Source organism: Trichomonas vaginalis, chromosome III, assembly GCF_026262505.1.
Source record: "Trichomonas vaginalis G3 chromosome III, whole genome shotgun sequence".
NCBI classification, from domain to species: domain Eukaryota; phylum Parabasalia; order Trichomonadida; family Trichomonadidae; genus Trichomonas; species Trichomonas vaginalis.
Window position 1 is genome coordinate 17,560,897 of NC_067205.1, and position 23,763 is coordinate 17,584,659.

The following is a 23,763-nucleotide window of genomic DNA, read 5'->3' on the forward strand; positions in this document are numbered from 1 at the left end:
GATTTCATTTAATGAGATGTTCGAGAAAAAGTTCAACATTGAAGTACAAACTTTACAGCCTTTACGTGAGTTTCTTGCACAACTGAAAGAAGAAGGTAGTCAGCCACAACTTATAGACTTTCATTATGAATTTAATGAAAATGAAGATGGAACTCATGACTGTCAGTTTGTTATATATTCACCATTCAATGAAGTAGCTAAAGAGAAAGAAAATCCATTACGTATAAGGTTTCAAATCTCTGAACCCAATGAAGACTTCAAGAATGTTTTCAATTATGATGCAATGCTTCCGAGGAAAAATGAATTTTCAAAGATTGTAACACCTGGCATTTGGGATAGAAAGCAAGCATTATATTCAAACTTAAGTAAGGGAGTTGAAAATGAGTTCATTGGTCATACAAGAACTTCACCACTTCCTAACCCTAAATACTATAAATTAACTGGCTTCAATCGTGAGTTTTGGATAGACATGTTCTCCACTCATGACCATAACTGCCCAGTGTTCTTACCTCCAGACCATAAGGACTGTCTCTACATTGAAGCACAACTCTTAAACTCTACCATCGCAGTATTGTAAAATCTACGCTAGTTTTATTTTTTCTGAAAATTTTTATTTGAGTGAAAGGCATGGAAGGTGAAGGACATTGGCAAACACTCGAACATGACAATGACTATGAAATCTTTTCAGAGTACCCTTATCCAATTAGGCGCATAAGTAACAAAAGAGTTGTAAGTGAGTTTGACAACGGTGATGGTTATATTTGTGTTTATTTAAACAAACATAAACTCTTTAAGCATAAAATTGTTGCAAATCAATTTATACCGAATCCTGAAGGACTTCGAGAAGTAGACCATATAAACAGAGACAGAGGAGACTTTCATATCTCAAACTTAAGGTGGGTGTCGAGAAGACAAAACATGAGAAATATTTCTGGTTCGAATGGCTATTGGTTTGACATTGTAGACACTCTTCCTGAAGATGCTGTTGAAATTATACAATACTCTAAATTTACTCTAGAAAATTACTACTATGTCCCAAGTGAAGATGTCTTTTACTATTTCATGGGAACTCAATACAGACGAATGAATGTCTTAAGACAGTATAGCAAAGATTATATAAACATTACAGATGTAGAAGGAAGAAGAACAAAGCTGTCTATTGCAAAGTTTAAGAGAGACAATGGTTATACATAAATGACAAAAATATATGACCTCATTATTTTTATCAGAATGACCTCATTGCTGACAAAAATAAATGACCTCAGAACTTCAACTTACGAATAAAGCTTGTTTTAGTCGTTATTGAGAAGTTAAACTTCTCTTCAAAGCAAGGACTAGAAGACTTACATAAGTCAAATCCAATCTCTTGACCATCATGAAGTGCTTTGTAAAGTTTCATTAAACTGAACTCAGAGTCTTTGTCATATGTTCCAACAGGTATGTGAATGTTCTTATCTTCATTGTAATAGCATTGTATAGCTTCAGGAAACATTTCATTAGCTGTTAAAGCAAGAACGTCTTGTTTTACACCTTTACAACGTGCATGGAATGCAACTTCATTTAAATCGTTCGTGAGTAAGTCTATGTAAGTCTTCTTTCCACAAAATATTGACTTGTATGCTAAACTTTGTTTTCCAGGTGTTATTTCTGCGAAGTCAGAATGGAACTGACCTAATGTTTTACCAATAAGTTCTCTACCGTATCTCTTCTTAAACTCTGCTGCAAGCTTTGGTATGTCTTCATTGAAAATATGCATGCTATCACAGTCCTGGTAGAAGATTTGAAGTCCCATATCTTCAGCAGTACAGAATACTTCACACATTATTCTCTTCGACATAGATAGAATGTTAACACCAAGTGGGCAAAAGTTAAAGTGTCTGCAAATGCTTTTCGTTAGCTTGAAAATAGTTTTATCTGAACCATCCAAACCTTCGAACTTCACTATATGGTTGTAATTTCTTATAGCATATCTTATAGCATCTTTGTCATTTACTATGGTTATTTTTGACTCAATAGGAGATAGAATAGTTTTGCCATAAATACTGTTCAGAATGAGCTTTATATTTTCTTGCAAAGGATTTCCTTCTTTCTTATACTTTAACCTTAACTCAAACAACTTCTTTACTTCATCTCTTATTCTAATATCTCTGTTTCCATCGTAATAGTATCCTTGCAACACTTCACATTTGACACCTTGATATTTTATGAGGTCTTGTAATGTTATATGGTCAACATACATTAAACAGCAAGTGTTTGAACTTCTGGGAACGTTAAGTTCTGGATTTAGTTCAGGGTCACAAACTATTAAAGGAAAGTGTCTATGTATTCCAATCTCTGTTATCTTAATGAGAACAAAGAAGCCAGACATAAACTTTTCACCAATGGGTTCCTTTTGGTCGTCGTTGAATAAATGTCTCATGAGATACTCTGTGCTTAACATCTCATCCTTCAATACTTTGGGAATTCCTTCTAAAGTATAAAGTCTCGCGATAGCTGAGGATATAATGAAACAGCATCGAAGTCAGCAATGAGTTTCTTTTCGCTCTTTTGTTTAATGTTATCTGACAGCATACATCTTCCACCTTGAATGCATCTCGAAATAAATTCTCTTGGTTTATTTGAGAGGTCATAAAGATTTCCATTCGGGAAGTATACTCTGTTCTCAAATAATTTGTTAGCAATTGAACAAATACTAACGTAGTCATAAACGTTTAAATCAAACTCTTTCAATAAGTCATTGCGGAACTTTACAAAACCTTCTCTTAAAATTCTTACATCTTGTTTGCAGTAAAACGTGCTATATTTTTCTAAGTCGAAGTGGTTCTCATCTATTCTGCAACCTTTGATGGAATCTATGTTTTCATGAACGTTTCAATATCTTTTACAAACTTACACGCTTCAGAAATGACACCAGTTCTGTTGTCATTTGCTAACAAAACACTGCTGTAGTAGTTATATGGAAATACTTCTTTCGGTCCTGTTTGTAAGTTAAACATAGCAGGAAATAGTTTAAGCTTCTTATTTATAACACTGTAAGAGTCTTTTATAATAATTGCCCGTCCTTTATATAAACCAGTTATTTGCATTGTTCGTGAACCTTTAATGATGGGAGTTCCTTTCACTTCTGTCATGTGTCTTAAGATGAAGTTTATATCATAGCTGAGGTTATGGAAATATATTAAACTCTTGTCAGGAAGTCGCTCCAAAAATTCTGTTGCACAGTTTTGACCCCATATGCTTTCACTCACTGAACCATCTTCACTGTCATAACAGATGTTAAAAGCTTTATGAAAGCCATCCGTACTACACTCAAAGTCAGCAAAGAAAACGTGCTCAGGAATGAACTTGCACTTATTTTTATTTACTTCTTTTGACTCGGCTTTCTTCTTCAGTTGTACACAATACTTTGGAGCATATGTCAAATCTTTAAATGGTGCAAGGTTCTGTTTATATAAGTCAGTCGTATATGTGAAAAGTTCTCCATAAGAAATAGGTTCGAAATATTTGCACTCCCACAATGTTTTCATAACATCCCATAGCGGTGTAGTTCTATCCATGCGAACAATGTATTTACCATCTCTCATTGTATATATTTTCATCTGTTTTTCAATGTTCATTCCACCACACTCCTTCAAGATTTCTATATAGTTGCGAATGAAATATGTTGTCATTGGTAATCTTTCGTTTAGCATGTAGTGGTCTTCAACAAGAAGTAAGTCAATAGTTCGAACAGTTTCACATTCTTTTGGTATATATCTCTTTATTTCATTATGTCTTGAGTCATTGAAATAACCAATGGTAACATTAAATGCTATACCTGTTGCGTCAGAAATTTCTTGTACTTTACTTTGAGGAAAGTCTCTAACACGAATGACTTCTCTCATGTGGTCAATAGTTTCTTCATTTACTCCAGCCTGAATGCAAGCATAAACGAAACAATTGTCTTCTGTCATAAGTGCTGCAGTTCTTTTGTTCAGTTCATTGAAGATTTGGTAGCGTTCAAGATTTATAGGTAATGTGCAAAGATACTTCCAGAACTGACCGCTTCTCTTCTTATAAAACTTCTTTTCACCATTATCTTTCCAAAAGCTTTCTATAAGTGCTGGGTTTCGTGTTTGCTTAAGAGCTTCCAAAATGGCTTTCTGGTCATTTGTCAGTGTGCTTTCATCTCTATATGGTCTCTTTTTTGGTTTGCCTTTCTTTACATCTGACATCGTTAAGCCTTCATATTCTGTTAAATCATACATCTTTATTTCAGTAAGATTCTTTATGTTTGTCAAGAAGAAGTCATAGTGCATTTCAACAATACCTGCAGCATTTGCTTCTATCTCTGATATAAAGTTCTCCTTCAAGAGCTGATGTAGTAATGTTCCAATATTATTGAGGTTTAACGTAGAACATTCATACTTTCCACCAAGTTTATAACATACCATCCTCTTTGTTGGGAGTTTATTTTAATCTTCTCTAAGAGTCTCATGAAAACCTTACCGAAATGTTTGTGTAAGTAGTCTCTGTTTGGTTCATCTAAAGCTTCGATGTTAAAGTCAATGAGTCTATTGCCTGTCAACATTCTCTTCCTATTCTCTTCATCTTTCTTTAACCATCTCTCACCTTCTTTTGGTTTGTCGTCAATGGAACGAATGACATCGTTAGCTTTGCGAACTTGTTCTATAGCATTTTTAAACATCTCTCTTCTCTGTTGTTTCAGTGTGTCATCTCTCTTTCGTGTTTCACCAACGTTCGCATTTGTTATGTCAAACATCTCACGCCTTACTTCATGAGGTACTGAACGTCTATGATATAAGTCAATAGCAACGTCATTTAAAGGAAAAGTTCTTGCATGGACTTCGTCCTCGCCGCGTTGTGGCTTTATGAACTCATGAATTCTATCATAAGTTATTTCACCATTGTAGTCATTGAGGATGTCAGCGAGTGCTTTTTTGTTTGTTGCGTAATGTGTTGCTACTTCTATGTTAGCTTCTGTAAGAAGTTGTTTTATTTCCGAGTGTTCTAACTTAGACAACTTCCGATACATCTTTAATAGGAAATAAAAAATATTTTTTGAAAAAAATTAGCTTAGATTTTTTAAGGCTAGTTTTAAAATATTTCGAACTTTTTATTTTAATGAAACACATGCAAGATTGCAAGTTCTTTTCATACAATGCTCTCGCTACTGCCATCAAGAATGAGTTCAATAATGCTTCAAATGTTAATGTTATCTTTAACAAGAAGTTTGTGAAAGAATCTAAGTTCGGTCAGTATGTCAGACCATTAGCTATCGTCATTGACCGCAAACGTTATACTTCACAAGAGTTAGCAGTAGTTTTGAAACAAAAGGGTTTCTTCGTGAATGTCAAAGATACTCATTATACTGTCATAAAGAACTCTAACATTGACTTCTTCAGTATTGCTATGAATCTTTCCGAACAGAAAGAATATAAGAAGGGTGAAACAAATGTGAAATATTATCCTTCATCTCTGAAGACAATAACGAACAAAGATGTCATACAAAAGTTCTTACCAAAGGTTGAAGAAACTTCTATTGACATTGACGAAGGAAGTGAAATGGTTGAAGAAATAGACCCTGAAGTTATTTAAGCAAAAATATATTTTTGAATAACTGAAAGTGTCACCACGTCACCATGTGCTACCAGGTTAATTAACTTCTTTTAAAAATGATGACAACATGACATTTTGACAACAGTCCAGGAAATAAATTTTATCGTTAATGTTTACGTTAATGTTTTTCATTAAATTTTGACAAAGTGCAAATCTTCACTTCGTCAAAAAGTTAATGTTTTTCATTGAAATCGGTAAGTTTTCATTAAATTTTGACAAAGTGCAAATCTTCACTTCGTCAAAAAGTTAATGTTTTTCATTGAAATCGGTAAGTTTTCATTAAATTTTGACAAAGTGCAAATCTTCACTTCGTCAAAAAGTTAATGTTTTTCATTGAAATCGGTAAGTTTTCATTCTTCCTCTTTGAAGTTGTCGAAATATTCTGTTATCTTTTCCTTCAGTAATGGTAAGTCTTCTTTGAATGTAAGTATTGTGCAACCTTTGATGTCATAGTGTGTTTGAGGAAGAGTATTTTTGACAATTTCCTTTATTTGCTCATTCGGTGTCATTGAAATCGGTAAGTTTTCACGATAGAACCAGTTTCTGTCAGATTTGTAAATCTTAGCAAGGTCGTAAAAGCTTTTGTTGTTTCTTCTGACTAAATGCAACATAACCATATCTTTATCTTCTTCATTTTCCATCTCTTCAGCGTAAATCATATACTTATAACTCTTTTCCTTTCCTTTTGGTACTGAACGTGGTATTCTTTTCTGTATGCTTTTGTCTTTGGATTCAATGACTTCATCTTTTGCTTGAAGTTTCTTTTCCATATCTTCACGTTCTGCTTTATATAATTCATCTAACATCATGAAAATATAACAAGCATAACGAGGTGAAGCCCACATTGCTACAGCATTTACTAAAAGTCTATGAACATAATAACCTTTCAAACAAGGAGCCAAATTCTTGCGATTTTCGAATGGAATCTCTTCCCTCGGTTTTCCGAGGGAAGCAATCATATGAGGAAATTCTTCTAAAAGTTCTTTTGTCTGTTGGTTTTCAAACCAATGATATGCTTGCTTTGTAGAACGAAGAGCATTCAAAATACTTTGCATTTGGTACATATCGTCTTTGACCGAACGAATGAGACGTAACTGTTTGTTATACTGTATGTACTCGTATTCTTCATTTATGGCTTCATGAACGATAGCAGTTGTTGTGTTCTCTGTTGTTGACATATCTGTCTTTACATACAAAATAAAAAATTAGAAAAAATAAAAATTAACTTTATTTTTTCTGAGATAAACACTATTTCTTCACAACATTAAATTTTATCCTGTATGAATGACTTTAAAAAATTATTGAATGACTTCGAATACTATCTCATTGACGCACTGACAGACCCTCAAAACTGTGTTGAAAGTTCTTTAAGCTTTAAGATTGAAGGTACGACGCATTTTGTCTTCACTTACGTATTGAAAGAATATGACCGTTTATCATAACGAAGTGAATCAAACACTAATAAAATTTGTAGATAAAAAATTGTTAACAATGAATATTTTAAACGTGAAGACCCAAACACTGCTGGAGATGATGAAGAATACAGACAAGTTATTGAAAAAATAACGCAAGATTAGATGCAATAGAAAAGAAGTTTAATGAATGTCTTACAAACACGTATGAATATCTTATGCAGTGGGAAGCCAGATGGAAATAAATTTACGTCAAATATGCAATTTATAAAATCTTATGTCGACAGGCTACGTAGCACAGTGGTCTAAGGTGGTGTTATGGAGGGGTCAGGGTCTGTGGTTCAAACTGCGACAGCGCCGTATTTTCTTATTTTCTTTGTTTGTCTTGTTTGTCGTGAATAAAAAGTGTCATAAAAGTGCTCTATCTTCCACGGGAATAAATAAAAAATTTACTTTATTTCTTCTTTATTTCTTTGTTCCCGTGGAAGAAGGGTTTTGCTGTTTTTTCTCAGCCGAAATCAATGATTTTTTCATTTTTGGAATCCTTAGCGAATGAGGAATCTTCACCTAAAATATATTTTTGTCTGATTTACATCTAATGAAAAAGTTTAGAAGAATTTTCTTATTCTTTCTGGCATGTTTTTATCTTTCCAATACTCCCGCTCTAATGGTCCCAGATGTGTTGGTTTAGATTCTCTCAAGTTCTTAGATGGTATAACATCTTCAAGCCTCCTTCATATCTTACTTTATAAGTGTCATCGTTTATGTTATAGCCAAGTATTTCAATAACCACTCCTCGCTTTGCTTCGTCAATGGTTTCAGCAAGTTTGCCATTACTACTTTCGACTAATTTATGACGAGGGTAAAACGCTATGGAGTCGTCAGCAGCTTTTATAAGATATCCATTACCTTGCGTAGAGTCTACGATATAATAATTTCGACTTAACCTTAAACGTTTCTTTGTCAATGGTTTGTCGTCAAGAACTACACGAACTTTTGTACCAGGAATGAGGGTAAATTGTGTTGAATTTCTGATATTTTGTGTTTGACTTCGTTTCTTTTGTATATACTTTTCTTCTTGTTGTTGTGTCATTGAATTTGGTGTATGTCCTGTTGTAGAATGTGTTGAGGAATTATATACTTCGAGAAAATGTTTCATTGTTTCTTCGGTAAAGTCTCGCTCTTGATTTAAATCTCTGAGCGTTTTATGAAGCGGTTTATGATGCCGAGTATGTTATGGTTATGGTCTTCAGTAGTGTAGTGAGTTATGTTATGCTTAATGAGAAATCTGTGATTTCATTGCTGAGGTATGCACTGTCTTGGTCTGATGTTAAAGTACTTGGGCTATGTTTCTGCTACAAACTTTTGTAAAACTCTTAACACTTCACGAGTTCCTTTATTTTTCATTGGATATGCATATGCTTTCGAGTGTTAACATTATGAAGATGAGGAATGGTTTATGTCCTCCTTTTCTGCTTTGAATGAGAGTGTCAAATTGGTATGCGTCAGGAGTGTTGGAGTAAATTGGTAAAAAGTAGTCGTAAGGGTTTATTTTTGTTTGATGTACAACATTTTTGTCAAAGAACTTTTCACTTCAGCTCTGTTAGTAAATCCCAACTCTTTTGCAGCTTCATTGAACTTCTTAAATGACCTCCATGGATGTTGTTCGAATACTTCTTTCAAGCTCATTTATGTAAAGTTAAAGATTTTAACCAACTCGTATCCAAGCGTGCATTGTTATATAAGGAGGCATATAATCTTTTCCATTACCTGCTGGGTCTGTAATACCAGCTACAACATGTGTATGATTTCCTGCAGTTCCACAGAAAATACCTGTGCTAACATCTTTGGGGTCATCTGAGATATCATATCTGTTCATTCCTGTCTATTCGAACCCGCTGCAAGATTTATATAACCTCTTTTTGTTATTGAATGTGAATGGTTTCCTTCCACAGATGTTCTTCCACTGAACCTATGCATATGTGAAGGAAGGTTTTCAATACCTATTTTCTTTGAACCTCCCATCTTCATTGACTGCGTATTAGTGTAGAATGGAAAACTGTCAACTATTTCATACCATCTACCACCAAATAAAGTGTTTGGATTTATTGGATTCATAGACGTATAAACAGCTCCTATAGGATATATTAAATCATATATGCTCATAACTCTATAAACATATTCTAAAGAACTTATGTCATTAAATACCATTTGGAATGTATCTCCCGGATGAAATGTTGCATTTGTTCCACTTTTATAATGTAATGTTAGTTCAAAAGAATTATCCAAGAAAAATTCAAAAGTATCTGGTTGAAGACCTCTAACAAATTCAAATGGAGTTGCTGGTTCACCATTTATAATTTCTGTTGTAAATGTCATTGTATCTGGTTTCGAAAATTTCTTTGTTAGTTCTGCATCCACATAAGTTTTATCTGCTTTTTTATCTAACATTGCTGGTAGTTCATGTGTTTCAAAGTTTCTGACATGACCTTCAATGTTCATACATTTACTATTTAAGGAGTTTAGTGTATCTTTTACGCTTGTACTTGGATTCTCTAAAGGTGCACTTGAACCAAGGGTATAGTTCAATATTATGTCGTCTGCTCTAACAGTAGTGAAGGATTTATGTGTATGGTTTTTGTCTGCTTTACTGTCTAAAGAAGTTTGAAGTTCATTTATATCGGAGATATTGTGTTTATGAGATTTCAAAACTTTGTTCGTTGCGTCAAGTTCATTTTTGTCAGCTTTACTTTTAATAGCATCTTCAAAAGTTATTTTTGCCTTAACTCTTAACATAAATCTTGGTTCAACTAATACACCGTTAACAAAGAAGTATGAAGCATAAATTTCAGCGTTATAACCAAATGTTTGTGGTGCTATACCTGTGTCATACTGTACAGTACAGTGTATGTCATAACCTTTAGCACGAATGAATTTATATCTTCTTTCATTAACATTTTTCGTCTTCACTTCTTCTTCATCCTGTGTTAAATATCCATGATAGTCCGTTATAATCTGTTCATCTGAACTTATATAATGAACATGGTTCTTGTCCGCTTTACTATTAAATGTAGCTTGAAGTTCATTTATATCGGAGATATTGTGTTTATGAGATTTCAAAACTTTGTTCATTGCGTCAAGTTCATTTTTGTCCGCTTTACTATTTAATGTAGCTTGAAGTTCATTTATATCGGAGATATTGTGTTTATGTTCTTTATCTGCTTTTTCGGCTAATTTCTCTTCTATCTCATTTATTTCAAGTTCATGCCTACCAACCTCCCGAAGAAGTATTTTTCTTCAGCTCTTGAAGAACGTCCACTTCGCCATCTTTAGTGTCAATAATGAGACTTTGAGTTAAAACCTTTCCTGTCTTAATGGATGTTTGTAAAACTTCTTCTTCACCGTGTTCGGGGTCATGGTCGTCATCATATCTTGTGAAATCAGAGATGTTGTCATACATTAAGCATATCTGTCTCAAAAGTTCTGCTATTTGAAACTGGAACGAAAGATATACAGAACTTTCATCATCTCCTAAAGTCAAGTCTGCTTTCTTAAGTATTTCTTGAATGTATGCAATGAGAACAGAGTACCTTGGAAAATATTCGAACAATATTTCATTAGCTGTTGGTTTTGGTGGTTCTTCTGGAGTTTCTGTTTTGGAGTTTCTGCATCTCTTGACTTCAATGCTCTTGCTCTCAAAGACCTAAATGTTAGAGCACCGGTTTTACAAAGGACTTTATAAATGCTTTAATAGTTCCTGGTAAGTTATTGTTAGCATTAAGTAAGTTCCTTATGCTTCCATCATGTACGTCCATAGCACTATGTAAAAAATCTATACTTTTCTTGTAGTCAGCAATAGACTGACTGTGATTTTTTAAAGATTTGTCAATACCTTTAAGCCAATCTTCATGCATGTCTGATACTGAGCCAAGAATATCATTTGCTTCCTTTAGTGTATTTTGTGCTTCTCGTAAAGTATCCAATCCCGTACGTGCATTGTTTGCTATACGTCTTACAGTATCTTTGACTCTTTGGTTCTTGCATCCAACCAGATAAAGTTTTAATAGTATCCGAACCATTTGAAATGAAGTTCAAAGCATTTTTAACGTCATCTAAAACTTCTTCACCAAGTACTGTCCATATCTTTCCGATTTGGTATTGAAGAACTCCATATGAAGCAGCTGTTAAACCAGTATTTATAAGGTTCCATATCCATGATTTAGCAGTTTTTCCATCCTTTCCATCTTCACCATCCAACCGTTTCGCCTTGAGGTCCTTGTATTCCCTGTATTCCTTGTGGTCCTTGAGGTCCAGTGTCACCCTTCTCTCCTTTCAGTTCATCTTTATGTTCGTTATAATATTCTAATGTCATAAGGTGTACATCATTACTGCTACCAGCAACGCCGAGAATTTGTTTCTCATTCATGACTAAATTCTTTAAGCATTTAATGTTGTCGTCAAATCGAAAGCTCTTTAACAATTCAATGAGAACATTTAATACTTTCACTAATGAGGCATCTACTGTAGAATTTATATATTGCACTGTTCCATCATTTATGATAGGAACTTTACTTATTGTAATGAATGGGTCATAAGTGTTAAAAGTATCGAAATCAATGACTTTTTTAGTCTTTCCATCGTCAATGACTAAATCATTGCTTCAATGGTTAAAGTTGAGTTTTCGTTTACTAGTTCATGTGCTCTTCTTGCTTCATTTGTTTCATACGCATATGCAGCAATAGTCATATTTTAATGAGAATAAAATGTTGTTCTATTTGCAAAGTACAGACCAAACGAATACGGGACAGTAAAGCTACAAACAAACTTAGGTCTTCAGAATGAAGCGCTTGCTTTCAGAGTTGTTGACTTCAATACTATCGCAACTTTTGTCATAACAGATGAAACAGATTTCATGGAGATTGAAATAGATGACAAAAGAAGTGTTATAACATTTCCTAACAGAGCTGGGTATAGAATAGATAAAATTGCTGGAGTGTTAAATGCTCTCATAAATGAAGAAACTATTGACAACATAGATGTCGAACTCTCTTCTGAGGGAACATTGAAGTTCAGTTATGCGAAGGAGTTTAAGATAACACGAATGAGTCATAGAGTACAACTTCTTTTGGGTGCATACCATATGACATTTCCTTTGAAAAGTGTTGACAAAACGATTGAGATGAAATCTGTTCCATATGTATGTTATGGTAATTGTTTGTACGTTGAGTCAAAAATAGCTAATGTCACAGGTATTTCAGGAGTTAATAGTAAAGGTTCAGTAGAATATAAGTCTTTCTGTTATGCAGTCAATTTAATGTTCATTCCAAACGTTCCTGTCATAGCAACTCATTTAGGTAAATGGGTTCGCATTAGTCCTCATAATTTGAAAGACATGCAATTCAGACTTGTTGACTTTCAAGGAGAGCCTGTAGAACTGAAGGCACCAGTGCGAATGACTGTTGAAGTTGACTTTTTAGAAAATATTAAATGCAACAGCTTACAAGAGAACTCAGAGCTAAAAATATAAAGTATGAATGTTATGTATTAGGTCATGAACTTTGGTTGTTGCTGTTTGATGAAACAAATGAGTTAGTTATGTCAGTCAAGAGAACAGAAAAATATTGTGTTAGTGAAACTGCACCAAGTCAATAAGATTAGGTTTGCATTATGAAGATGAGTTCGATACTGTTGAAGAAGTTTTGGATAGATATTACAAATTGCTAACTTGAAATTTTTTGACTGACGGCGCAAAGCGCCAAGATGGGCTCAAAGAGCCCTCCTGACTGCTTTAATTTACTAAAACATATTTCAAACAAAGCTTATAGTAAGTAGATAGTTTTGTATACTCGTTCGAATATTTATACTTAAACTCAACTCCTGTAGTTCCTGGTGTTTCAATGATGCGGATGTTACCTATTTTCATGAATATTGGCGTTTGACCACAGCATTCGATTTCAGGGTCGAGATAGTCAATGACACATTGCTTTCCTGTTATTCGTGATATAACATTTTCAAGGTCCTCCTTTGTTAGAATTATTTGGTTCTTACTTATAAGATTTATCAAAAGCTTCTTATCGTCTTTGAGTAAAATTGTTTGGTATAACTGAAGAAGGTAATGGTCTACGTTATCTGAAGGATTTGTTTGAACATTTATGTAAGGGTTGTCGTTGGCTTCTCTTGAAAGAATTTGGTCCAGTGGTGGATACTCTAACTTAACATCTGATGTAGCGTTAGCGTTTGAAGCTGTGTTTAAATTCACGGATTTCAGCTCTGGTTCTTTTTCTTTCAAACACTCTGAACTATAGTTCTTTATGACAATATTGTTTGTCGTTCGTGAGTCAACATTTGATGTTGGTTCAATTGGAACATTAACGGCACCAGCTAAGATGGATTTGCTTCTCATTTCATATAGAATAAAAACCTTTTATATGTATGAAATGAACAATATACTCGACAAGGGTTTGAATGTAAAGCTAACGAATGAAAATATTGTTGAATTCACTGAGACAGGAGCTGTGTATAAAGATGTAGAACTACTGAACAAAAGAGCAAAGGGAAGAAGCAGGAACATGAACAAAGGGTGGAAGCCTATAAAAATTTATGTCAATGATGGCTCAGGAGGTTCAAACATAAAGTATGCAGAAAGTTATAGAGTTTATGCTCTCAAAGGTGAAAAGCCTTCATTTAAGAACAGCTATTCTAACGCATATCCTCAAAAGCTAACGGATGGGGAAGTGGATGATATGAATGACAGCAAAAATATTAACAGAAATGGCGACAGAGATGCATGGAATTTGTTTACCATCAGTCAATTGAAGGTTAAACTTTAAAACAATGTTGGTCGTTCCCATGGAATATTTTTGACTTTAATGGTATTAGTCATGATATGAATCTCAAGGTATGAACGAGGAGAGATGAGAGACTTATATGCTTCCTAAATTTCTTCAAAAGGTAATGTTATACCTGACTGTTTCCAAATGAGTTCAATATCATAACGTGAGAAACCTTGAAAGATAACGAAGTCAGTTATGAGACGTTTTATGTTTAAAGCAAGAAAACGCCATGTTTGCATAAGTATTGCTACAGTTAAATGGTAATGTCTGACTTTAGTTATGATGTTAGCTAATGGTGAGTCAGGCTTTGACACTAAACCTTTTTCGGCGAAGTCGTCACAAACGAGCAGAGTGTTTGAAGGATACTTTTTGAAGGGGTATTTTGAAAGTTTTGATAGAATGTAGTTTGTCAGTCGTTTCATATCGTAAACTCCTGAGTACTGACGTAAGTGGTGTTTGTCAATAATTCTTTCCATCTCTTCTGAAGTCTTTTGCATTCCTGACTGTATGAACTCTACAATAGCATAATATTTTCTCTTACGTCGAATGTAACGTTGAAGAAATTCAATGAGTTCACTGTCTGGAACTTTAACGACAGATGCTTGAACTTTACTCATAAATGTTTTCGCTGTTGAGTCCATAGAGTCTGAAGTTGCTGATATAATGATTTGGTCATAGTAAGAGTCGTTTCCTAAACGCTCTGTTATGAGTATATGACGAATGAGGTTAAATGTCTTACCTGAACCCATCTTTCCACAATAGAAATACACACCATTTGAACAGAACTCATAATCTTTGCTGAAAGGAAGAATGAGAGAAGAGTTAAGTTTATCTGTGGTTTCATTCATGTCTTCATCTACGTCATGTATTAAATGCTTCATTTTATATCCATTAAAAATGCAAGTCAGAAATATTCAGAACATAGCACCGAGTCTAACTGACAAGAGTATAAAGATATACTATGAACACGTTATGATGAAACCTACCAAAATTCAAGAAAGTCAGTATACTTATGAATATCCAAGACACTGGGTAGAGTATGTAGGAGGTGAGAAAGCTATTGAAATCAGACAGGTTCGAAGTATTCCAGCAGGAAGAACAATATTATTGAAGAACTTTAATGTTTTGAGATATAATGATGAAACAAAGAAGCAAGATAGTTTCCCTGTTGCTGTGTATGTGAACTTAGATACAGGAGATGACATGAAAGTTTTTAACACAAAGCTTCAAACGGTAGTGAGAGAACAACTTACTGCAGAAGGACACCCATTACCTTCAGAAGTTACCATAGCATATAATTTTGAAACAAACTCAATAGATTTTAAAGTCATCTCTGCAAAGAAGTCAGGATTTACATTTAATGAAGCAGATGTATATTCAAATGAAAACTTCAAAGCTATTGCATGGTTAGATAATGACGATTGCTTTAAGAAAATATTTAAATTCAGTGACTCAACGATGTCAATAGATGACCTTCGTGGAATGTTACCATCGACGTTTACAGTTGAAGGTTCAGCAGGATTGCTTACAAGATTGTCAATTGGTGGCGTTTGGTCTCGTGAGAACATTGTTATAAAATCCAGTATAAGTGAATTTGCTGAAGAATCTATATTATGTCTTTCAAACTATATGTATTCGCCGCCGAAGCATTATAGTATAACAAACTTTGTCAGTAAGTTTAACATAAGACTTGTCGAACCTTCTTCAATGAAAGATGTTGTGCTACCTAAAGATGGAAAGGATGGACTCATTATTGAGATGATTTTAATAGCATATTAAATGAGCTTGTTCTTAAAGGTCGTTCATGATGAAATAACAGTTGTAGAAGATGTTAGCAATTGTTCAGACATTTTATTGAGAATAGATGAGATAAGAAAGAAGTTAGATAGACCGCAAAGCGGTGAGAGCGAAGCACGTGAGAATGTTTATGTTTCATTGACTTTCTCCAGTAACGAGAACTTTTATGAGATAATATTGAAGAGAGATGATTTTAATATGGGGTAAATGGTAGCTTGGGCAGCTTTAGGGGCAATGGGAACAAAAGCATTAGCATTTGGAGCAAAAGCACTTGGAGCTTATGACGCAGTAAATAAAATGAGTGGAGGAAGGGTTTCAAAGACATTAGATGCAAATAAAGGAAAGATTGGAGGCTGGGTTGCAAAGAAGTTAAGATTAAATAAAATAGGGCTCATAAATAAAGCATCCAATTTGGTTGCGACTGAGTCAGAAAATGCTTTAGGAAAGGACGATGAGTTTGCAAAACACGCAAAAGACTTTAATGACCAGATGAAAGGTGAAACAATGCATTTAAATAGAGTCGATGGAACTAAAGAAAATGTTTCTTCTCCACCAGTAGTTCTTCCGTATGGTCCCTATGGAATGTATGGAAACCCTTACGAAAGACCATTTGACCCATTGACTGGTGGAAGTAACTGGTATCATTACGGCCGAAGAAGAAAGACAGTCAAGTTGGAGACAGACGTGAAGAAAGCAACTAAAAAGAAACCAAGGAAGAGAGTTATAAAGCAATGAATTCAACAGGGTGAAAAAAGAGGTGAAAAAAGAGGTGAGATCTCACCACTTCACCTAAATTTATTTTTGTGCTATGTTTTCATACGTGTGAGGGTGGTGATATCATTTATTTTTAAGTTTATTTTTTATTTTTATTTTTATATAAATGACGAAAACTATTGAGATAACAAACTACAACGGTCATGAGTTCAAGAACTTGTTCTTCGTTCCTCGTGAAAATACATTCTATCAGATACGAGGGAGAAAGGGTAAAGTTAGTTTGAGCGTTTATGAAGGAATGAAGAATGGAAAGTTTATACAAGCAATAGATACAAACGGTAAGCGTGTTTCATTAGCTTTGTCAAAACTTACTAACATTTATTTTGACAGTGACTTTGACTCTGACGATTGGAGCGACAGCAGCGATACTGAAGAATATGAACTATTGTGTGAAGCACAGCAATGGGAAGAGTTGCAATACTTTTGTAAGTGAGAACGTTTATTTTTTACAGTAGTGAAGTCGTTTGTGAAAACATTAGTGAGGTGAAGTGGTTGGCGGCTTTATAAATATTTAAGGTTAAGTTGGTGTTTGTGTTTGTGTTGTAAAATATACGTTAACGGTTTTGTAAAGTGTCAAAACAGCTAAGTGGTGTATGGAGGCGCGCAGTGCCTCAGTACACGAGACTTGTATACTAACTGTGGATACCAACATGTCAATCAATATGGCCGCTTCAGGTGTACTAGAAGATTTCGCCCGACATGTCTACTCCACCTTCAAGGGAGTAATCAATTTTCAACTCAAGATCCCATATAGAAGAGACGAGATAAGGGATGGAATCATTACATTAGCCGACTTGGTAGCTCCAAAAATACACGTTGAGCTTGACAAGATGGGCTACTATTCGATAACAATTGATGCGGCATCACACGGAATCCGGCATGGCTTTTTTGTGATGGCTAGCAATCCAGCAAAAATGAAGAACCATATCTTCATTGATACTATGATCGCTAATGGTTGGAATGCCAGGGATTACAATAATTTCTTTGAATGTTTTACCTTCCCAAAGGATTTCCTTTCTGTAATTGTTGCCGATGGATGCCCCGCCTAAGTTAAAGGGCTGTGCCACTGGAGGAGATGCGGAGCACTATATCCGGGTCTTCAAACCGTTTATATCCGATGTGTTGCGCATCTCCTCAACTTAGTGGTGAAGCATACGGCAGACAATTGTGCAGCCTTCGCAATGCAAATTAATTATTGCAAAGCGATAAGCAAGGAGTTATCGAAGCCGGACACGAGAAGGGCATTGAATATGAGGGTTATTCATGTTCCGGATCATCGCTGGATGTTTTTCTGGGATCTTCTGAAGTGGATAAAAGAAAAACACCCTAAAATTTATGAATTGTTCAATATGGATGATCCACCGGAATCTGTTCAGATCTTAAGGGATATGGGAATTGATTTCAAGGATGGACTTCCACAATGATTGTTAAATTTCGAAGAGATTCTTTTACCAATCAAGAAACTCTTGAATTATGCAGAGAGTGACGTTGGCTGCTTCTGCTACATCTATCCAATGTTTCAATCGACGATTGAGCAGTTGACCGGAATTGCAAATCGTCCTGAATTATCAAGTTCGTCAAAGCGCATTGCAGATGCATTAATCGCCAACATGAATGAAGTTTTTGACAAACAGGGCAACTACGCTTTGATGAAATTTGCCTTTGGTCTAACTCCATGGAGCCGGTCAGTCATCCGCGCAGAATTGAACATGCATACTGAGTACAAGCCAGCCGTTTCACTCTTCTTCCAAGAACCAATACCTATCAATGCTGAACTTGAAATCCCTCCAAGGAGCTACACCCCTGATCATTTGGATGAAGTGGCAGAGGATCAATTGGACAGAAATCTAGATATAGAAGAGCCCGAGATTGAGAACGAAGCAATTGAAGGTGATGGCCAAGTAGATGCAGAAGACATTGCTCAGGATGAAGAAGTTGAAGAGAATGAACCAAGGAGGAGACTAGGCAGGAACCTTGGTGAATGGGCGTCTCTGTCAATGCAAGAAGTGGAAGAGTACAGCTTCAACGATTTTATGATCGAGATGCTTTCGAGACGTGCAGAAGCAGAAGCGAGGTTCTACAAGAGAAGTTCGGCCAAGAGCATAGCTAATGAGTACAAGAAAGCTCTTTCCAACTTTATACATATGAATGAGAGTGAAATCAGGAACAACACCGACCTCACCTGCTTGGATCAAAGGTTTTGGGTAGCATGTGATGCAAATTTCAAGGCATTGAAAGAGATTGCCTTAAAATTCATGTCTATTGCTGCAACCGAAGCTGATGTGGAAAGAATGATTTCAATTGTGCGGAACCTGCGTAATAGGTTTAATCAAAACGCACGTGAAGATCTAATAAAGTGTAGAATCCTATTGAAGCTTTTCATGACAAATGAAATCTTGAAAAAGATATTTCCAGATCTGACTGATCTTTAACTTGCCGTAGCCTCTTGCTGCCGTAGCTCCTTGATGCTGCTTGACCACCCGTAGCTCCTTGATGCCATTGACCTGCCGTAGCTCCTTGATGCTGCTTGACCTGCCGTAGCTCCTTGATGCTGTAGCTCCATGCTGCAGCTTGACCTACTGTAGCCCCTTGATGCTGCTTGGTTGTAGATGTTGGCTTTGAATGATGCCGCTTGACCTGCCGTAGTTCCTTGCTGCAGCTTGATTGTAGATGTTGGCCTTGAATGATGCCGCTTGACCTGCCGTAGCCCCTTGCTGCCGTAGTTCGTTGCTGCCGTAGCTCCTTGCTGCTGCTTGATCGTAGATGTTGCCCTTGAATGCTGCCGCTTGACCGTAGATGTTGGCTGTGAATGTTATCGCTTCAACCGCTAGCTCCTAACTGCCTCCAAACAGCCGTTTTGCTATGACCTCAATCACTTTTATTTATTATTTTAAATATTATTTAATTTTATTATTTGAATAGGCCAACTTATATTTGAGAAGCTCAATTTGAGACCACTTAATACATTGAAATATCATAAATATTGAAATATTAAAAAGTGTATTTCAAAATATTGAAATTATAAAAATTTATAATACTGAAATTGAGACAAATTAATAAATTCAATGTGTTTTTTTTGAAATAACTCTCAAATATTATTTTTTTGTTTATTTAATGATGAATAAATATGATTGCTTTAGTCAATCATAAAAACTAATTTAAGTTTAAAATAATGAAAGGATAATTTGATCGTTTTTTAAAATACAATTATTTTTGATGATTTGCAAGAATCTTTGAAAAGAATATAATATAGGTTCTATTATTGTAAAATTTATCCAAATCATGTATTACATAAATTACGATTAAAACGATGAAAGAACCAAAAAGTGTGTTTTGTGTTTTGTTGTTGCGTGTTGGGTGCGGGATCCTGTTATTTCCGAAATCGACAAAAAATTTGGAAATTTAATTTCCGAAATCGAAATTATATTAATGTTTTTAATATTCTTATATCAAAAGGATTAAAGTTCATTAAGAGAAAAACAATTCTTCTTCTTCAATCTATTGGCGCATTTATTTCTACACGCCAATAAGGAAGGGAAAATTATAAGACACCATGGTGTCTTCAAAACGCTATTTTTTGATATTTTTAACAACCCTAGAATAATCCATATTATAAAATCTAACAGAAATTTTGTCAAAAATTTGATTGAAAAATTGAACGAAAAAATGTTCGTTGTTGAAATAGTATATAATGAGTGTTGAACATTTCAAATTTTTGAACAAAATGTCTATATTGTTTTATTGTATTGGCGGTTTTTAACAAACGATTACCGACCTAAAATTTCTTCTTCATTGCAGAATTTTTGCGTTATCTAGCTAGAGTATTGTTTAATCATCGTAAGTGAAAAATAGCAAAAACAGAAAACATTGTTTTAGAATACAGAAACTGTTTTGCCCATTTTTCGTATCAAAATCAATAATTTGTTTCAATCACATTGAATTGAAATTAAGTCCAATTATCAATTGATGGCCAACCTTTCTATCAATTTTATAAATGATAAGTTTTGAAAATTTGGTATGTATTAGCTTCATACAATCTCTATAAAGTTATTTTTTCTATCGATTTTGAATTGTGTGTAAATAATTCAATTTATCGGGCTCGGTATTTTTATTATAAAAACTTTTGATGTTTATCCAAATCCTTTTGACTAAAGGATTGTCCGCATCCAACAAGATAACTACATCATTTTCACAGACAAATAATAGTAATAATGCTAACTTTGACATTAAACTTCCAAATTCGGTATCAACTACATATGATAACAGGGGATGGTACGTTGTATTTAGAGAATATGCAAATGGTAAGGCAGGAAATCTGCAATATGTAACAGGTACTAATAATGGCGTTGCTAACTACGATGATTTAAATTTCATTACAAAATTAAGCGTTGATTCCGTTACAAGCCATTTAAAAGTTCTTTTTGAAATTACTAATAATGGTAACTCACCTAAAACCATTGATGTTGGTGTTTTCGCTGATATTTTTATTGATAAAGATGACTTCGCAAAAATTACACCTCTTCAAGGCAATAGAGGATTTACAATGATTGATCAAAGTTCTGGAAAGAAGCTTACTTTGTTATTAAAAGATTCCAAGGACGTCACAAACGTTGATACATTTTTCTACGGTGGAAAAGATGATTCTTATATGACTGATGAAAAGAGATATACTACAGATAAGTTCCCTTATTTCAAGAACATGGATTATGTAACAAATTATGAAGGAGATTATGACAGTGTTTTCTCATTTTCATGGCAAAAGAAAACAATAAATCCACAAGAAACTTTGTCATTAAGTGTTGTTGCAGGAGCTGATGCTGATACAAGTACTCCACCTTATATCAAACTGACAAAGGAAATCAATGAAAGATACAATAAAAATGATAAAATAACAGTTCAATTCGATGTTTATGAATTTGATTATCAATATGATAATTCTGAATTTGTTAAAGTTTATTACGAGTTTGATGGTAAAAAACTCCTTTAGATGAATTTTATCCAAATAGTGTAACAACTAAGGAGTCATATAGTTTTGAATTAAATCTTGGAACAGCAACTTCTCACACACTTAAAATTTATGGAACAGATCATAAAAAATGGACTTCAAATGTTATTGAAAAGACTTTATATTTAATTATAAAACCAGAATTAAAAGATTTGAAGTTGTCAAAATCAGAAGCACAAATAAATGATGAAATTCAGATTTCTGGTAATGTTAAAAGTGGTGAATCTTCTGTTACTATTATTGCAGAATTTGAAGATGGAAATATTCTTTATAACCATGATCATAATTCTCAAAGCGATTGGACACCATTTTCTTTCACAATTACAGTTCCTTATGTCACTGAGTTCAGAGGTTATACTATCAATGTATATGCAAAGGATAGTAATGGTTATACTTCAAGCCGAACTCCTTTAACAATTACAATTGTTAAACCACCAAAAACTCCTTTCGAAACTGCTCTCCAAACAATGCAGGAAACACCATATGAAACTGCTTATTTAACTCCATATGAAACAGTTTTTCTTACTCCATATGAAACTGCTTTCCAAACTGCTGTTGAAACACCATATGAAAGATAATCCAAAATTAAAAGTTTTTACTGTTGCAGGAAACCATGATGAAGTTTCGACACCTTCTATTTCTTCAATCTCTCATCAATACTTAAATTGCATTTGCCATGGAGATTCTACGAAATATGAAGTAAATACTTTCGATATTGACACATCAAATGGCAGAATTCATATTATTTTGTATAACCCATACTTCTTTCCTTATTCACCATGCCCTTACGGTACATTCTTGAAGCCAACTCAAGAACAATTAATGGAACTCGAAAACGCTGTCGATAAAAGCAAAGATTGTTTATTCAACTTACTTATGATGCATCATCCAACCGGTGCACTTGAAAATAGCGAGCAATTCTTGAATGTTGTCGGTCCATTAAACAATTTCAGGTATTCTCTTGTTGGTCATTATCATTTCGAGGAAGGATACAAGCATGTTGTAGGTCATGGAATCGTAGAATCAATTGGTCCAACGCCAAAGAGTTGCCAAAATTTCATTGACATCATTTCTATTGATAATGGCATTTCAGCGATCAGTACTGTTGACACTACAAAGCCAATATCAGTAGTTATATGTCCTCCCCCTGCAGATCAATTTGTTCCGAGAAATTATTACATTGGAAACGATTTCAGAGTCAGAGTTGCCTTTTTCGACAAGCAGCCACATAACGTTCGCGTAAATATCGATGGTTTCGTATGCGGTGAGTTGGAGAAAGACTTTGAATCTGAAAATTATGTTGTTTACGGATTAAATGTCAATTGCCTGTCAGGAAGCCATCAACTCTTCCTTAACGGTGATATAGAGAAGTCAATGAACTTCATTGTCGGTAAGGAAAGCGAAGAAAGGAAGCAATTTTCCCCAGGATACCATTTACGGGTGAAAAAGATCGTTAACATGGCTATAAGTTCAGATATTGTGATGGCAATTCTCTTGATACTTCCTTTCATACTTGGAAACATACCATTTGTCTCTTCGTTTTTCAAGAGAATTGATGATTATTTGATTTCAGGAAATCAATACACAAAAAGTGACATCCTTGATTTCTTTGTTTCTCTTTTTGTAGGACCTTTCTACATGATGTGGAGGTTCTCTCAGGCATCAACATTCCTCAAATGCCTTGCAATATTCACACATGTGTTGAGATGGATTTTCCCGTTTCATTTCAGCCGTGGACCTCCATTTACAACAGTTTGGTTCTGGGGAATCACTTTTGGCTGCAAGACATACATAGATAAGACAGTATGGATGGCTGAAGCTATTTCTATTGGCGGAATCTCTTGGCCGTTGTATAATTTGGTTATGTTGATTGGAAGCGGTCAAAAGTTCAATGGAACGATTCTATTCTTGCTTGCCTTCGGAGTTCTCCTGGTTGCAGGCGGAATTTGGGGAATCTACGTAATGGCAAACATGGCTGACGGACTTTGGGCTTTCTTTACATCGCCATCATTACACAAGACAATCATCACGTTCATAATACTCTGTGTTTATCTTACAAATGTCCCCGCAGTCAGACAATTACTCAGTATTTAATTTTTATTTCATTTGTATTGTTTGTTTCGGCTTAAAACTACTTATCGATTCTCATTAAAATTATTTTTTCTTAAATTCATTTAGTAAAAAAAAGATTTAGAGAAAATTTTGAAATTATTCTTTAAATCTTTCTTTAAAACGCTTTTTAAGCTCATCAGAACAAATTATTAAACGCAAAGAAACAATTAGAACTAAATTAATCCAAAATATCAAAATGAAATTTCGAATA

General features: G+C 34.5%; 14 protein-coding genes and 5 pseudogenes across 19 annotated transcripts, besides 1 other annotated feature; 11 read left to right on the plus strand and 8 right to left on the minus strand.

The window, feature by feature from the left end:
- Positions 1-17,073: part of a mobile genetic element that runs on past the window's edge.
- On the plus strand, positions 17-577 carry TVAGG3_0719640 (uncharacterized protein; the record flags this gene model as incomplete). Its single annotated transcript, XM_001305348.2, has 1 exon — positions 17-577. The coding sequence occupies one exon, from the start codon at positions 17-19 to the stop codon at positions 575-577; it is 561 nt and encodes a 186-aa protein (XP_001305349.2).
- TVAGG3_0719650 lies at positions 2,764-4,298 on the minus strand (annotated as a pseudogene). The gene has a single exon. A coding segment is annotated over exon 1 (1,535 nt).
- On the minus strand, positions 4,429-5,035 carry TVAGG3_0719660 (organellar and viral DNA polymerase type B; the record flags this gene model as incomplete). The annotated part of the gene is made up of 1 exon (XM_051244065.1): positions 4,429-5,035. A coding segment is annotated over one exon (607 nt), but the record flags the coding sequence as incomplete, so codon positions are not given.
- Positions 5,125-5,598, plus strand: TVAGG3_0719670 (uncharacterized protein; the record flags this gene model as incomplete). Its single annotated transcript, XM_051244066.1, has 1 exon — positions 5,125-5,598. One exon carries the CDS (start codon positions 5,125-5,127, stop codon positions 5,596-5,598), a length of 474 nt encoding a protein of 157 aa, XP_051090653.1.
- Positions 5,970-6,797, minus strand: TVAGG3_0719680 (KilA, N-terminal/APSES-type HTH, DNA-binding family; the record flags this gene model as incomplete). Its single annotated transcript, XM_051244067.1, has 1 exon — positions 5,970-6,797. One exon carries the CDS (start codon positions 6,795-6,797, stop codon positions 5,970-5,972), a length of 828 nt encoding a protein of 275 aa, XP_051090654.1.
- TVAGG3_0719690 lies at positions 7,640-8,190 on the minus strand (annotated as a pseudogene). The gene has a single exon. A coding segment is annotated over exon 1 (551 nt).
- On the minus strand, positions 8,927-10,491 carry TVAGG3_0719700 (annotated as a pseudogene). Its single transcript has one exon. A coding segment is annotated over exon 1 (1,565 nt).
- On the minus strand, positions 10,568-11,777 carry TVAGG3_0719710 (annotated as a pseudogene). Its single transcript has one exon. A coding segment is annotated over exon 1 (1,210 nt).
- TVAGG3_0719720 lies at positions 11,795-12,558 on the plus strand (annotated as a pseudogene). The gene has a single exon. A coding segment is annotated over exon 1 (764 nt).
- Positions 12,820-13,434, minus strand: TVAGG3_0719730 (uncharacterized protein; the record flags this gene model as incomplete). The annotated part of the gene is made up of 1 exon (XM_051244068.1): positions 12,820-13,434. One exon carries the CDS (start codon positions 13,432-13,434, stop codon positions 12,820-12,822), a length of 615 nt encoding a protein of 204 aa, XP_051090655.1.
- TVAGG3_0719740 (uncharacterized protein) lies at positions 13,460-13,847 on the plus strand (the record flags this gene model as incomplete). The annotated part of the gene is made up of 1 exon (XM_051244069.1): positions 13,460-13,847. A coding segment is annotated over one exon (388 nt), but the record flags the coding sequence as incomplete, so codon positions are not given.
- On the minus strand, positions 14,324-14,712 carry TVAGG3_0719750 (uncharacterized protein; the record flags this gene model as incomplete). The annotated part of the gene is made up of 1 exon (XM_051244070.1): positions 14,324-14,712. A coding segment is annotated over one exon (389 nt), but the record flags the coding sequence as incomplete, so codon positions are not given.
- TVAGG3_0719760 (uncharacterized protein) lies at positions 14,762-15,643 on the plus strand (the record flags this gene model as incomplete). Its single annotated transcript, XM_001318391.1, has 1 exon — positions 14,762-15,643. The coding sequence occupies one exon, from the start codon at positions 14,762-14,764 to the stop codon at positions 15,641-15,643; it is 882 nt and encodes a 293-aa protein (XP_001318426.1).
- On the plus strand, positions 15,869-16,396 carry TVAGG3_0719770 (protein of unknown function, DUF4107 family; the record flags this gene model as incomplete). Its single annotated transcript, XM_001318392.2, has 1 exon — positions 15,869-16,396. One exon carries the CDS (start codon positions 15,869-15,871, stop codon positions 16,394-16,396), a length of 528 nt encoding a protein of 175 aa, XP_001318427.2.
- TVAGG3_0719780 (ribonuclease H-like family) lies at positions 17,029-17,484 on the plus strand (the record flags this gene model as incomplete). The annotated part of the gene is made up of 1 exon (XM_001318394.1): positions 17,029-17,484. The coding sequence occupies one exon, from the start codon at positions 17,029-17,031 to the stop codon at positions 17,482-17,484; it is 456 nt and encodes a 151-aa protein (XP_001318429.1).
- A 132-nt stretch (positions 17,485-17,616) lies between these two features.
- On the plus strand, positions 17,617-17,859 carry TVAGG3_0719790 (ribonuclease H-like family; the record flags this gene model as incomplete). Its single annotated transcript, XM_001318395.1, has 1 exon — positions 17,617-17,859. The coding sequence occupies one exon, from the start codon at positions 17,617-17,619 to the stop codon at positions 17,857-17,859; it is 243 nt and encodes an 80-aa protein (XP_001318430.1).
- Positions 17,860-17,949: 90 nt separating this feature from the next.
- Positions 17,950-18,867, plus strand: TVAGG3_0719800 (ribonuclease H-like family; the record flags this gene model as incomplete). Its single annotated transcript, XM_001318396.1, has 1 exon — positions 17,950-18,867. The coding sequence occupies one exon, from the start codon at positions 17,950-17,952 to the stop codon at positions 18,865-18,867; it is 918 nt and encodes a 305-aa protein (XP_001318431.1).
- A 1,694-nt stretch (positions 18,868-20,561) lies between these two features.
- TVAGG3_0719810 (uncharacterized protein) lies at positions 20,562-21,422 on the plus strand (the record flags this gene model as incomplete). The annotated part of the gene is made up of 1 exon (XM_001318397.1): positions 20,562-21,422. One exon carries the CDS (start codon positions 20,562-20,564, stop codon positions 21,420-21,422), a length of 861 nt encoding a protein of 286 aa, XP_001318432.1.
- Positions 21,423-22,007: 585 nt separating this feature from the next.
- TVAGG3_0719820 (metallo-dependent phosphatases family) lies at positions 22,008-23,557 on the plus strand (the record flags this gene model as incomplete). Its single annotated transcript, XM_001318398.2, has 1 exon — positions 22,008-23,534. One exon carries the CDS (start codon positions 22,008-22,010, stop codon positions 23,532-23,534), a length of 1,527 nt encoding a protein of 508 aa, XP_001318433.1.
- Between the last annotated feature and the right edge of the window lie 206 nt (positions 23,558-23,763).